The sequence below is a fragment of the Trachypithecus francoisi genome, unplaced genomic scaffold, assembly GCF_009764315.1.
Source record: "Trachypithecus francoisi isolate TF-2019V2 unplaced genomic scaffold, Tfra_2.0 Lachesis_group10, whole genome shotgun sequence".
Classification (NCBI taxonomy): domain Eukaryota; kingdom Metazoa; phylum Chordata; class Mammalia; order Primates; family Cercopithecidae; genus Trachypithecus; species Trachypithecus francoisi.
In genome coordinates, this window is record NW_022681455.1 from 96,576,618 (window position 1) to 96,591,245 (window position 14,628).

At 47.9% G+C, this 14,628-nt stretch overlaps 1 protein-coding gene across 2 annotated transcripts in view; it reads left to right on the top strand.

The window, feature by feature from the left end:
- Positions 1–1,524: 1,524 nt before the first annotated feature.
- Positions 1,525–14,628, top strand: part of GNAO1 (G protein subunit alpha o1) — a 168,388-nt gene continuing 155,284 nt past the window's right edge. For both annotated transcript variants that reach the window (XM_033218447.1, XM_033218448.1), the window contains exons 1-2: positions 1,525–2,596; positions 2,816–2,858. In XM_033218447.1, the coding sequence (XP_033074338.1) occupies positions 2,479–2,596; positions 2,816–2,858 (161 nt within the window). In that variant the 5' untranslated portion in view covers positions 1,525–2,478. The remainder of the gene's footprint in view (positions 2,597–2,815; positions 2,859–14,628) is intronic.

A 14,628-nucleotide genomic window follows, 5' to 3' on the forward strand; every position in this document is an offset into this window, starting at 1 on the left:
AGGTAGAGAAGCAGTTATTCACTTTAGAAAACAATTCTCTATAGGATTCCTTTGTCAGTTTCCTAGACTATGTAAAATGTGATTCAAATTAAAATATTTAAATCACATACCCACAACTTGACATAGGCAGCTATTTGTAAAATGAGGCAAACCCACACTGGGAAATAGCAAATTAAAAAAAAAAAAATCAGGGGAAAAAATATTTTCTTCTGGGTGGCCCTAAACTGCCTTCTTTTTCCCCATTGCAAATGTATTTTTATGCTGGGTTACATTTCCAAAACAGAAGTGTTTTTTTTTCTATGGTTGAAATGAAACAAACAAGTTTGCTTTCAGAGCCACAGAAATGCCCAACTGTTAGGGAAAAAAAAAAAACGTTTTCCACTGGCCGCTTGCCTCTCTTATCCCCACGCAACCTTGCCTATTGGCCCCTTTCCCCAGGAGAGCCCCTGGGGCTGTCTGATGGAACTGATTGTAAAACTATTTTGTGCAGCAAAAAATTCGTTTCTTCAAAATCTGAGACCACCCAGAACATATCCAATCTTTGGCAAATATCGACTGGTTTTCTCAGTATTTGACTAGCTGTACACTGAGTAACTGACCCGGGTTTCTGGGTTTTTATTTGAGAAGAAATGAGGGGGAAATGTTTCAGAAGATGAAAAAAGGAAGAAAATCTCTCATCCAAGAATCTATTCAAAATTCATTTTGTGTGTTTCGAAGCGGGAGGACAAGAGAATTTAGTGCAAAGACGGCCTCCACCAAGCTAAACCGTCCAACATTTGCAAAAGCTTTTAAAATAAACTGCTCAGGGATCAGGAGTTTGCTGGAAACTCCCAGTCGCTTAAAGCCCTGTCCCTCCGCTCAGGGCACCCAGGCCTCCCCAAGGGTGGGCACCCCTCCTGCACCGAGAGCGGCGGCTGGGATCTCCGAACAGGGTCGGCGATGGCCCTGGAGGCAGCGGCTCCCGGAGAAAAGGCCCTGGCTTTTCTCCGCCCGCTCCGTTCCCCTCCTTACAGCCTCAGCTCCCACATACTAAGTGCTCACTAAATGTGGACTCAGGAAGCGAAAAGGCCGAATCTGTCCTCATGCCCCCAAGGCGAATTCTGGGGAGGGAGGGTTTATTCCGACCCACTACCACATCGCGTTTCCTGAGGTAACCCGGCCTCGGCTCTGCGGCCCCAGCGGCAGCAGAGCCACGGAGAAGGCGGGCTGCGGGCGACAAGATGGAGAGCCGACCCGAGAGGGATAGAGGCCGCGCTGGCAACGACCTGGGGGCCCACCTGACCGCCGTGCAGGCAGCCCGGTCCCGCGCTCCCATTGACAGGGAGGTCCGCGCCGCCGGCGCGTGGAGCGGGGGCGGGGGCGGGGGCGGGGTGGGACGCCCCGGCGCGCGCCCGGCTCCACGCCCCGCCCCCGCCAGCCCCGCACGCGCCCACCCCGGGGGAGCCGCGGGCTGGGAGGGCTCTGGGGGGAGGGGCAGGCCGCTCCGCGAGCGCGCGTGCGCGCCGCCGACGGCTGACGCGAACTCCGGCGCGCGCCTCCCCCGCCCCGCGCCTTTCCAGTCCCGGGGGCCCGGCGCGCGGCCCTGCTGACGTCAGCGGGCGGCCCGCGGAGCCGGGTGCGCAGAGCCGCTGGCGCACTCGCGCGCTGCACTCGCCTCTTCTCCCCGCCCGGTCCCTGGCGCGCGCGCGCGCTCGTTAGCGCTCCCATTTTTTTTCCCCTCCCTCCCTGCCTCTCTCTCTCCCTCTCCCTCGAGCTCCCGGCTGGCCGCGGCTCCCTGGCGCTCTCCCTCTCTCCGGTAGGCTCACCGAGCGATGCGAGCTCTGGGAGACAGCGACGCCGCCTCCCGCTAGAGACCTGCCTCCCGGCCCGGCCCCCTACCCAGCCCTGCCCTGCGCGCGGGGGTCGGCGAAGGCGCCGCGGACGCACGGACGGCTGAAGAGCGGCGATGCACATGCACTAGCAGCACCCCCTAACTCACTCCCTCCACATCCCGCGCCGCCGCCGCCGCCTCCTCCACCTCCTCCTCCTCCGCCGCCGCCTCCTCCTCCTCCGGCAGCCGCGGCAGCAGGACCCACCCTGCCCCCCACCCCACCCTCCGTCGGCTCCGGCTGCGGCTCCAGCCTCGACTATTATTTTATTTATTTTGGGTCGTGCACAAGCCTCAGTGCCTGCAGCCCGCGCCTCCTCGGCCCGCGGGCGCCTCCTCCCTCGGCTGCGGAGCCCCAAACCCCGGCCATCCTCGGTTCGACAACCCCAGACCCCCGCCAGCTGCCGCGAGTCTCCGCTGCTGGAATCTTGTTAGCGGCCGTCTTTTTGGGGGGTTCTGGTTTCCCGACATTTTTGTTTCCAGCCCAGGAGAGGATATCGTGATTTTCCCCCCTTGAGCCCAGGCTCTGCTCTCTGGGGGGGTGGGGGGCGCTCCGAGCCGGGGAGCCGTGCCAGCCGAGTCGTGCGGGCTGTGGCAGGGAAGGGGCCACCATGGGATGTACTCTGAGCGCAGAGGAGAGAGCCGCCCTCGAGCGGAGCAAGGCGATTGAGAAAAACCTCAAAGAGGATGGCATCAGCGCCGCCAAAGACGTGAAATTACTCCTGCTGGGTAAGGACCGCCGCTGCTACCCCCATCCCCCGACCCCGGCCACTCCGCACCCCCTGCCGCCAGCTCCCCCACCCCACCCGCGCCCGGGAGACCTGGTCCCCAAGTTGGCACCACCATGTGCCCAGGATCGCCCACCCCCTCGCATGCCTGAGTCCCCCCTCCCCCTGTTCCCTTAAGCTGACACTCACCAGTTTTTCCCCACTGTCTGTGTCCCAACAGGGGCTGGAGAATCAGGAAAAAGCACCATTGTGAAGCAGATGAAGTAAGTCCCTGTGGCACTGGGATTTGTACTTTTAATAAGAGTAATTTTTAAAATCGTTTTTATTACCTTGCTTACTCCACATTGCTCTCCAGGCCTGTTTTTTAATTCGTGCACACACACACATACACACACACACACACCCCTATATTTGACTCCCCTCCCCCACTCCCTACGTTTGTTCTGGGTCCTCCACCCCAACTCCTGGGTGGGTGTTTTTTGGGAGGGGGAAGGGGAGCGCCTGTAGTTGTATGAATGACAGTGTCCGCCATATTGATCAGAACATCACACTATTGGCATGATTATGATCATTACTCTTGCTTGTGGAATATTTTTTGTCTCACTGCCTCCATTTCTGTCTGTGTCTCTGTTTCATTCTGTCTCTATTTCTCTCTCCTCTTCCCTCCATACCTCCCTATCCCCCGAGGTCCGTAATCCCACTGCTCTTCTCCTGGGGCAGTGATTTTGAACTTGGCTAACATGGAGGGGACCTAGCCCTAGTCTGGGTTGGAGGATCAAGCGTCTGCTGTTCATGCATTTGGTGCTGAATTGGAGGCTGTGGTTTCTACATCCCCTCGCACCCCCCCCCCCCGCCCCAGAAAAAGAGGGCCAGGGTTAGGGGAGGGGTCGTGTGCTAGGGGAAGGAGTGGGTTTCCAAGCGTACGTGACGGGCACAGTTTTATTCAAGGTAGAGGTGAAAGGGGGAGGGAAGCTGCCTGTGAGGCTGAATGTCCGCCCCTTACTGCTCCCAGCTCCTCTCCTCCCCACCCTCCCAGTATTGCTCTCCAGACACCCGCAGTTTTCGTTCGCTCCGTGGCCTTTATCAATGTATTTATTTACACTCTGCATAGGCCGTGTTCCATGTAATCTACCCACAATGCGGATTTCAGGCCCCACTTGCCGCCGCCCCCTTCTGCCTTAGCTATCAGTTTCCCCTCCTAATTAACTGGGGGTGGATTTGAGTGATGGTTGAAAATTAAAACAAAATGGGATATTTCTTCCCTTCCACACTTTCTCAGTAAGGAGCCTCGCCCCTCCTTTCCACTTGCAGGCTCGCTTCTTGCCCTTATCTACTCGGCAGTTCCTGGTGAGCCCACAGGCAGCTTTGCTTGGGGAGGGGGTGGCCGGCAGCGAAACGGTGTGCGCCCTCCGGGCCTCCAGCTTCCGTTGGCCTGTCAGTTCGAGACGGAGAGTTCTTTAAGACCATTTAGCGAAGATTCCACGTCGCTTTGCTGTGACACCTTCGTGCACACACAGCTCCTAATTAGGGGTTGCTGTGCAGTAAACAAAAATGATTATTTTTCAACTTGACAGAATAGCCGAAGTAATTGCATCGCGTAGGGAAACAATGGAAAATAAAAACCCCTTTCGTGGGAAGGTGGGAATGGGAGTGGGAGACGAAGCACGCTTGCGGTTTCAGAACCAAGATGCAGAAAATCTTGCATGTGTAACAGGCATGACAAGCGGGTTCTAGGCGGCGCCATGATGGTAGGGAGTAGCGACTCGGAGACAATTTTCCCATCTGCTTGACATGTTCTTATTTTTGTTTGAGAACTCCCTGGGGCTTTCTTCGCAGAGGCCCCCTCGGCTCGCCGCACCCTTCTGAGCCAAGGGTAATTTAGCTTGGGGCTTCTCTTGAGCTTGTGCAACCCAAATTGATGGGGAGGCGGGGCCTGGGGAATTGCTCTTTGCAACAAGGTGCATGTTGCATCTGTCTGGAGCCCTTGCAGATCTGTAAATGCAAGCCGCGCCACCCCTTTCTCCCGAGGGGGGACGTTTTAAAACTTTAGAAGTCTGTAATCAGCAGTGGCTGACTCAGAGCCCGGTAGAAGCCCCAGCCACCTGAGCTGGATGAGGTTTCAGGCGTTGCAAGTGGTGGACAGCGCCCAGCCGAGACCGGAAAAGTCGATGGGGCTCAGTTCGGCGACGCTCGGCTAGGCTCGGTGCGGTCTGGGCGCGGGGCTCGAAGTAAGTCGGCGGTGTTCGGAGCCGAGTCGGTGTCCTGGCGGAGAGAGCCGAGCCGCTTCGGAGGGGGTCGAAAGCTTTCGGAAATGCTCGAGGGAGGGGAGGGCGCAGGAGGGGAGGAAGGAGGGGAACAGGCCAGAGTCTGCAAATTAACTTTGCATCCGCCAAAGCAACTGCCTTTGCTGAACATGCCCCGTAAATTAGGTTGATTTAATGAGAAGTTTAAAAATATATACTGAATCCCCCAAAGGGGTGCCTCGCCTTTTTTTATTCAAAGAGAGCTGAGCTCTCTGAGGAAATAGGTGTGCCACTTTAGGATGAAAATTCCTAATTATGTACTGGGCAGGAAATCTTAAATGAAGGCTGTATATAGACTTCCCCAGGAAAGTCCTATGTGTCTTGCATTTGGTTACACCAAGGAGGGGGGAAAATGAAGTGAGTGATGTTTGAGATTGTTAAATCAGAAGTCAGAGCATTTCTTCTTTTTCCCTTTACTTCTTTTTTTTTTTTTTTTTCCACCCTTATAGGACACCTTTTTCAAGAAAAATGTCAGGAAAAACAGATTTTGTAGGTAAAACAATTTTTTTTAAAGCACAATACACCAGCTCTCTTTAGGAAGTAGGGTAGGTCTGTTCAAAAGGTCCATCACAAAGGTTTCTGGTCCCTGTTTGGCACAAGGGACCCTGGCATCCTGTCCTCCTGAAGCATTCATAAATGGCAGCTTTCCCTGTGAGCCCTCCAGCTTGGCTTGAAATACATCAGATCAGGGCCTTGTGCCAAGCTGAATGCAGGACTTGTTTTATTAACCACAAAATGTGGGATTGGTGTCACTGTATCCTAGTAACAAATTTTTTTTAGTCCTCCCTTGCAGATATGGTTTTTGAGATGGCCACTTCACTGAGAGTCACTTTGAGTCAGGAGAATTCTGTGGATGGGGCCAGGCCTGAAAATCTAGGTGGCATTTATAGAAAGCAGTTTCCAACTTCCTTGTGCAGTACGATTGGTGACCAACCTATCAGGCCATATGTACTGGTTCATTAGGAAGCTGTGTTGTTTCACCTGGACAGATGAAATTCAACAGAGAGCCCTCTTTAGGTTATACCCTATGATAACCCAATGATTTCCTAATGGGGGGCTGTAGTCTAAGAGCTCAGCACATTGGATAGAGAGGAAGAATATGGATATTCAGACATCACTGAATAAAACCCCTTTTATTTAGCATTTCCAGAAGAGTAAAGAGTCATTCCATTGAGCCTGTGTTCTCATCCTTGTTGTGGTATGCTAATTAGAAGAAACAGGCTCCCGTATATTCCAATAGTAACTGAGGTTAAATGATAAAGGACCGGCTGGCAGTTGCTATTTAGAACAAAGGGGTAACAGCTTCATCAGCCTAGGAACATTGCAGCGATACTGACATAAAGTTCTTCTGCTTGATACGTGTTGTAAGGGGAAACGTGCATCTGCTTAAGAGATACCACAGTTTTAGAGTGTCATTTGAAAAGCCTGATTCTCAGTACTTATATTAAAATTTTTATTTGAACAGTAGTGTTTTGGGGTTTTTTTTTCCCCTTGTGTGTGTGACTGTGAATTCGTGTGAGGGAGCTCTGTCAGACAATCCAAAACATTTCAGTACTGAGAAATAAACTGATAATTGAGACAGCACAAATGTAATTTTATACATACCATGTGTGAGTAATCAGTGACTCTTTTTTTGCATGGCATTTTAAATAATTTTGCTTGTTAAGGGGTCGTGACCTCACCTGTGATACAGCCTCATCATTTTATAGTCAATCAATAAGACTCTGAGTTATTCAGACTAATCAGAAATTTTTTAAAGAACTGTCAGTTTTATTTAATTACCAAACCCTTACAAAGAAATCCCTTAACGAGTTGTAATTTTGTGAGGTATAGAATTGACAGAATATCACTTTAAGTGATTTCCCAGTTCTGAACAAATAGTGACACCCACTTGGACCATGTACCTGGTGAAAATGTAAAATGAACTGTGGAGTTGCTCTGGGAGCCACAATTTGCCCTCATTCGAGGTGTTGAATTTTCTGTAATGTTGAGTTCAGGCTATCTGTCTCTGGAGCATTAAGTGGAATTTTTAGAAAGGGAGTTCAAAGGTGGCCATAAGGCATTGCATGCTAGCTGCTAGTCTTTCCCAAAACGGGCACAATAAAAATCGAGCACTTTGGTTGTGCGTCCATTCCCACAGTACCTGTTAGTGCCATTTTAAAACAAATTTAAGAATTTGCCTGATGAAGACGTCACTGCTCATACAAATATTCCAGCTTGACAAGTGGGATGTGATTCAGAGAACAGACCCTACCCTGTCAGGAAAGGCTGTCTTAAAAGGTCACCTGTCACCAAAAAGCTGATGGTTTTTTCCTCCCAGCTGACCCTGACTTTGTAATTAGGGTATCTACTGTTTGGTATGGGTTCAGGGCAAGCTTGCATCCTTCACTTGGTCTTAGCCAAAAGGCTGAAAAGTGGTCAAGCTTGCATTCTTTCAGCACAATGCTCTTCAGCACCTACTAAATGACAGGCATTAATGGAGGTAAATAGCAACCTGCAGCCATTACTCCATGAAATGCAGCCGTCTAAAAGGACCTTTCCCACACTTGCCCGCAGGGTCGCACGTTGGGGTAGTATTCCACTGAGAACCACTCTTCTAGATTTGTAGACTTGTTATTTCTGCAGTCATCTCGATGGCCACTTTGCCTCCCTCCCTTCCTCCCATCTCTATGTTTATTCAAATGGATGCACCTTGCTCTCCGGAGACAGCAAGAGCGTGAACGGAATGTCAGATCAAGTAGCAGATGAGTTCTCTTTTCCTGATGGATGGTGCTCTCTCCCTCCTTACTGTGCACTGAGCTGTAAATACCAGCAGACCTTCCTGCCAGAAGAGTGGCAAACGGTCCACCTGATCTCCTCGGGAGTCAGTTGTGGAATTCTTGAACCTCAGTTACCTATTGGATTCTAAAGTAGAACCTATGTGCTTGTTGGAAAGGGTTGTTTCCAATTAGATTAAATGGGTGAAGCTTCATGAGAATCAACATGGCTGGAAAAGAATGCAGAACGTCTGTTCTATGTGTGAACAGGGCAGGATTAGATTTACGATGCTCAGAGTGGGAGTGTGTCTTGTTTCTTTTAACACATGGAATTCCCAGATTTTATTGTGCTTCTTCACATGCCACATCTGCTAAAGATAGGACAAGATCACTCATGTTTTTCAGCTGCTCGCAATACCCTATCTCCGTTAACACTGGAGATTTAATATGAGTAGAACGAGGCCCTATTTTTCCGATATGTACTCAGCCCATCTGGATACTGGGACTCAACTCCCTGCCTCCCAGAGTGTTTTCATTGTCATTTCTTATGGAGCCAGACAGACCATTATCACCAGAATACATCTTGATCTGAAAGACAACAGAAAAACTGGTGAAGGGTTCCAAACTGAAAAAACAAAAACAAAAACAAAAGCAAAAAAACCCAAAAACACATTTTGGAAAGAGTTACCCTCAGAACTGACACTAATAGAGAAAACTTTTGATTCTGAAGAAAGAAAAAGTGTGCCTGTTTGTACATACCCATAGACTTGTGGGTTTACAAGTGGCAGATGCTATGAGAACAGCACTCACCTCACTTTCTTACTGATTGCATCATCATAAAAAGCTTGAAGATCTCAAATGAACTCCATCCTAAGAATTTCTTCAAATCTGTCACATTCTTATTTTCTTCCATCACTGTCATTCACACACAGGACTGATAGAAAGGAATCTGTCCAACAGATCCATGATTAGCACTGGGCAGAAGGAGAGAAGAGAGCAGTAGCCTGTTCACTGATTCAGAGAAATAGGTAGTTTCTTGTGTTTAGAGAATCAGTTTAGCATGCTTCTCTAAAATGGAGAGGTGGTTAAGAGCATAGACTTTGCAAACAGGCTGCCTAGCTTCAAATCTTGGCTCTACTGATAACTAAATATGTGACCTTAGACAAGGCACATAACATTTGGTGCCTCAGTTTCCTTACTGTAAAATGGGACTGATAATGAAAATAATAGGATTGTGGTGAGCATGAAATGAGTTAAAATATGAAATGTGCTTTGAGTAGTGTCTAGAATGTGGAAATCATTATAAAAATGTTAGCTCTAGTTTTTATTCCTTTGATTAGTGGGTGTTCCCTTCCCATATGGAGTTCTCTTGTCAAGTAAGTATGTGGGACTTAGCCACCCTGAGAAGCAGAAGCGGGGTGCTGTGGTTCATGCTCATGGCTTCTTCCCCTTGCCTGCTCTGCAGCACCAGTTATATAACAAACTGTTTTGTCATAACTAATGTGACATTTTTGATGGCACAGCTGCTTCAGCCCAGGAGGCTGGGGTGACATTTCAAAGGGTGGGAAAGAGCACTGAACGAGGAGTCCAGGTCGGTAGCTCTGCCTCTGCCCCTCCGAAGGCTCAGTTTTCTGAAAGAATTGGACCAGGGATACCCCAAATTCCTTTTCTGTTGTCAACGGTGTATGAAATTGGGAATTCCCTTCGTTTTCAGGGTCTTGATGTTCTCAATATGAAAGCATGAATTATGGTTTTATCCCGTGGGGGTGTAGGGTATCCATGAAAGTTCTTTTAAGACTAAGTTAATTGCAGAATAGCAACCTCAGCCACGAAGCTTTGTCAGCCAGGACATTTGTAGTTCTGAGAGTCAATTTGAGAAAAACGCCTCTAACCAAACTTTTCATGCAGACATGGTTCTTAAACCAAAGAGGAGGATCTGAAAGTATCTCATGAGTAAGAAACAGGATGTTTCTGGGAGGAGAGAGCCAGTGACATTACAAGAGAAGTGGTTTTTCCGTGGCTTCCAGGATGCCCAGAAGTGGAGACAGCCCTAGCATTCACCAGGGATGGCTGCATATGAAGAAACTTGCCTGGGTTAAGGTGCCTAAAACCCAGGGAGCAGGGAGATTTGCAGACTAGTAAAAGGGGAGGATCAGGAGAACTGTATTTTAATTTTGATTCACTCCCTCATTTAACTTTGGGCAGATCACTTGGCCACCCTGGGCCTCAATTTGTTCATCTGTTAATTGGGATATGGGTTTTCACTGTAGAATTTCTCAGGGCTCTTTCAGGTTTCCAGCTCTAAGATGCAGTAAATGCAAAGAGAAACTTAGAAGCCTGAAAGGTGGTGGGGAATAGTGGGAGTATTTACCACCCACAGCTTTTATCTGCTGAGCCATCTTTAGTTCTAATTTTCTTTACAGAGAAGAGGAAAAACATTGTGCTTTTCATAGCACCAAAAAATTAAAGTAAAATAAAATCCTGCAAGGCTAATAGTTGGTGCCCTGAATTTGGTCCCCTACTCTCTTGATTTGTCAGCCATCCTAGAAGCAAGTAGAATGGAGAAAAGAGAAAGGGAGACTAATACATAAGACTAGGATTTCATAGCTAACAATTTACCTTGGATTCTCTGCCTGTGTCTTAGCCAACAGATAGGTTTTTCTGTAGAATATTGTTACTTATGAGAATAGCTTGTCCATGCTTTAAAATTGATCCTGGGGTCACCTGAAGCAAGGATGTTACTTATTTTTGCTCATAGTACAGCACCATGCCCAATGCCTGGCATAAAGGAGGTCTTAATAAATGTTAGTTAAAGAAAAGGAAGAATATGCGGTATACAAGGAATGAACCTTATTATTCTCCATAAACCAAAATAATCACATTGAAAACTTTTGGTGGCCATGGAAAGTGTTCATCATTTTCAGTCTATTATATTCATTTGTTTGTCAACCTGTGAGCAAATACAGTCATCAATTCCATTTTACAGATGAGGAAGTGAGGTTCAAAAAAGTAAGGTGGCTTGCTCAAGGCCACACAGCTTAGTAGGTGACAGGGCTGTATTCAGACAATGATTTGTCTAATTCCAAAGCCTATGTTCTTTTCATTGTAACTCCACACCTTTCTTACTAGACCACCACCAGTATGGGCAGTAGAGACCTGACAGTCTAGGACTTCACACCCAGATGTTGATGGTGCCAGCTGTGGTTGAGGTCAGTGGCTGAGAGAATAGAAAGTGCCTAACTGGTGCTGAGTTCCTTCTGGAGGTGGTAGTAATGGTCATCATATATCACATTGATTTGGATACCAGACTATTCCCTAGCAACCATCTGGACGGGTCTTAAAGTAATTTTCCATTACTGCCTCAAAAATAGGGGCCATTTTCAGATTGCAACAGAGAGAAGGCTCTGGCTTTGGTGGAGGCAGGTGTCTTGGAGAACTGTGGAAAGACAGGATGGTAGGAGATCCATCCATCTGTCCATCCATAAGCATTTATGATTGCCTACTTTGTGGGTAGCATACACACAGCGTCATGGAAGTAGAGGGGAACACCTCAGTCCTTGTCCTGAGGAACTCATGGTCTGGAGGGAGCTACATGTAAAAGAGTCTTGCACTTCAGGGTAGGAAGGGCCACGATGTCTGTATGCACAGTGTGCTGTGGTAAAACAGAAGGCACCTTCTCTAGGCAGGCAGTTCAAGGAAGATAGCCAAGAGAAAATGGCATGTGAACTGAGCCTTTAAAACAAGTGGTAGTTCAGCAGGTCGAAAAAAGGAATGCCAGGCAGAGGGACTGGCATGTGTAAAGGCATTAAGATGTCACCACATGGAGCATGCTAGAAGTATAAAATAGTGTGATTTGACTAGAACAAAATATGTAAGAGGAGTGTTAAGAAATGAGGAATGAAAGATGGGACAGAAACCAGATCATGAAAGGCCTTATCTATTGTGCTAAGGACTTTGGATTTTATTCTGAAGATAATGAGATGCCACCTGAGGGCTGGCATTAGATCACCTGTGTAGACTGGAGAAGATCAGCTCTGGAGGTTGGGAGACCAGATGGCAAGTTACTTCTGTGACCCATTTGGGAAAAAGATTAAGAACTAAGTTAAAGCAGTGGTAGTGTGGGTGGGGAAAGGAAACAGATTCAAGAGATATTTGGGCAGTGGAGTAATTGAATTTATTTGTTCATCAGTTGGAAGAGCATTGAGGAGGAGATAAATTTTAATGAGTATGGACAAAAATGATTCCAAGATTCCTGGTTTGGGCTACTGGTAGATGGTAGTACCATTCCCTGAGATGGAAAAATGCAGGAGGAAGAGAGAAAATGGGGAGAAAAGTGGATGACTATATTTGGTCATGTTGATGATTCTTGTGGACCATCCGAGTGGAGATCCTGATGGTGGTTTAGATAGGACACACCTGGGGAGAGGGATCAGTTTGAAATTCTGTGGTGCTTTTGAGTGGTGAGAGCCATAGAAGTTGGTAACCTTAGTAGGCTGAGTGAGAAGGAGAGAGAAGGCAGGGATGTGTCTCCCGTCACAGACATGTTCCACCTCCAGGAAATGAGAATAATTTAGGAAGAGGAACCTGTGAGGGAAAATGAGAGGGGGTGATCTGAGAGATGAAAAAGAAAACCCAGGCAAAGTAGCATCATGAAAGCCAAGGAAGAAAAGACTTTCAAGGGCAGGAAGTGGTTAGTTGAGTCAGATATTGCAGTAGACAGATAAGATGAAGATTGGCAGGTGTCCATTGAATCTGGCAAGTTGTTGGTGACCTTGGCAAGAGCAGTTTCAACAGACTGGTAGGAGAAAAGCCAAATTGCAGTGGAGTTAAGAAATGTATGGGATTGAGGAAATCCATGGAGGACCTCCCTCCAGGCCCAAAAGAAAAGTGGGCTACAGAAAAAAAAGGGGTGAGAGGTAGAGAGGGAGAGAGCAAGTATGGGGTCCTGGGAGGGGTTTGCTTTTATAGTTCATTTGGCTAACATGGGAGTAGTTGGATCCATTAAGAAGTTGTCCAGAGCCCTGATGAATGGAAAAGTTGAAGGTATAGGAAGGAAGAAGTGGTAGAAGGAACACAAGCCCTTAGGGGATGGGTAGCTTGATCTTGACATGAATGTACATCTCCTTCCCTAAGACAGACAGGAGGGCAGTAAGGATGGGAAGTTTGTAGAGAAATTCTAGGGCATAATGATGAGGACAGGAAGTTGAGCTCAGGAGAGATGACCCCTAGTTGAATGTACATGAGAAGAAGAGAGTATATCAGAGAATTCCTCCCCATTTTGAACCTGTGAGGAAAGATAGGAGCAGGGAAGAGAGCAGAGAGAGAAGATGGCAGATGAACCCATAAGCATGAATTTCAGGTCCTTACAGGGTAACAGGAAATGTTCAGTTGTTTGCTTGGGAGGTAGTTCTGGCATTTAGGAGAGAGATCTGGGCTAGAAGGAGAAATGGGCTTAGCTGCCCTTGTGGTCGGGCCGTGAGAGTGGATGTGGTATCCCTGGGGTGAGCATGCAGATGGCCAGGAGAGGGAGGGCCCAGGGAAGGGACGCACCACTGTGGCAGTGAGGAAGGGAACCTGCCTTCAGTAGACCCACAGGTAGCTCCAACTGGCAAAAGGAGCCAGAGAGCAGAGAAGCAGGAGGCAAACCCAGAGCGCCCTGCCACAGTGGATCCCCAGGAAGGGAATATGCTTCAGGAATTCTGGGTGGCGAGCAGGATTCTGTTTCTTGGCATTGCCAAGTTAGATAAGTTCTGAGGAAAGACCATTCTATTTAAAGCTATCGTGGGCCTTTAAAAGTGCAGTTTCAGTGGAGGGAAAGGGATAAAAGCCAAACTTAAAAAATTTTTATGGTAGAAATAGGTCTGGACTGGGAGTCAAGAATCCAAGTTCTCATCCCAGCTCTGTTTCTATTTAGCTTGATGGTCCCCAGGCAAGTTCCTTAACTTCCTTAGGACTTAGTATCCTCACATATAAAATTGGGAAACTGGATTGCGTGATCTATAAGCTTCTACTCAAGTCTTGAGGTCATAATTTTATCTTCCTACCCAGCAAAACAGATGTTCTTGTGGCAAAGGAATTCCCCTCCTTCTCCCTTGGCCACCCCCAACTGACATAATAAATTATTTAAAAAAATTAAGCTTTCAGAACTCTAGTGCTAATTGAGAAAGAAAACTGGGACATCAGCTCAGGGAATTCTGGACACCAGTGCATGTAGTGTCCACGTGTACTCTCCACTGAGAATCTGGGGCCCTGCGAGGTAGGAATTTGTCTTGTAATACTGTCAGGGTTACGAGACCTGGATGGTTTGATGCTCTTCCACAGGGAGAAATGCTGAAGGTGGTTCCACAGTACAAAGACAAAACAACTCCTGGGGTTCCCCTCTTTTTGAATTCACGTGGAAAGAAGAAGGAAGGCTGTAATCTGAGCTGGCTGTGTGCAGGAGTTCCAGCCAGGGCAAACAACAAAAGCTGGAGGGACCCATGCCTTAGGAGATGGATAAGCCTGAGGGCACCAGTGGACAAGGGCAGGAGAGGCACCCACTCTATCTCCCTGGTACTCCGTGGCCTCATTGGTGGGAGGACCTTGGGGAAGGGATGGTAGAATGGTGATATGTGGAGAACCTAGTTCTGAGCTGTGGCCATTCTTCCTACTCTTAATTCCCCATGTGCTATGGAGGTCCTGTTTCTTCTTGGACTCCTTTCTTTAGAATTTCAACCACATGGCCCTCGTTGTTCCCTGTCTTCTTTGGTGCGTGTTTGTTCATTCTGTGAAGGCCATTGGAAGACCAGCCATACTTTGGCACTTTCTCAGTTTCTAGGAATAGATCCTTTACTAAGATAGACAAGCTCCCTGCCTCAATGGCCTTACAGTTTTAGAGAAGGAAGATAGTACAGGAATAATTGAAGGCAAAGATCATTTCATATAGTCATATGTGTTCTCAAGGAGGAAACTGGGATTAAATAATGGAGAGGGAT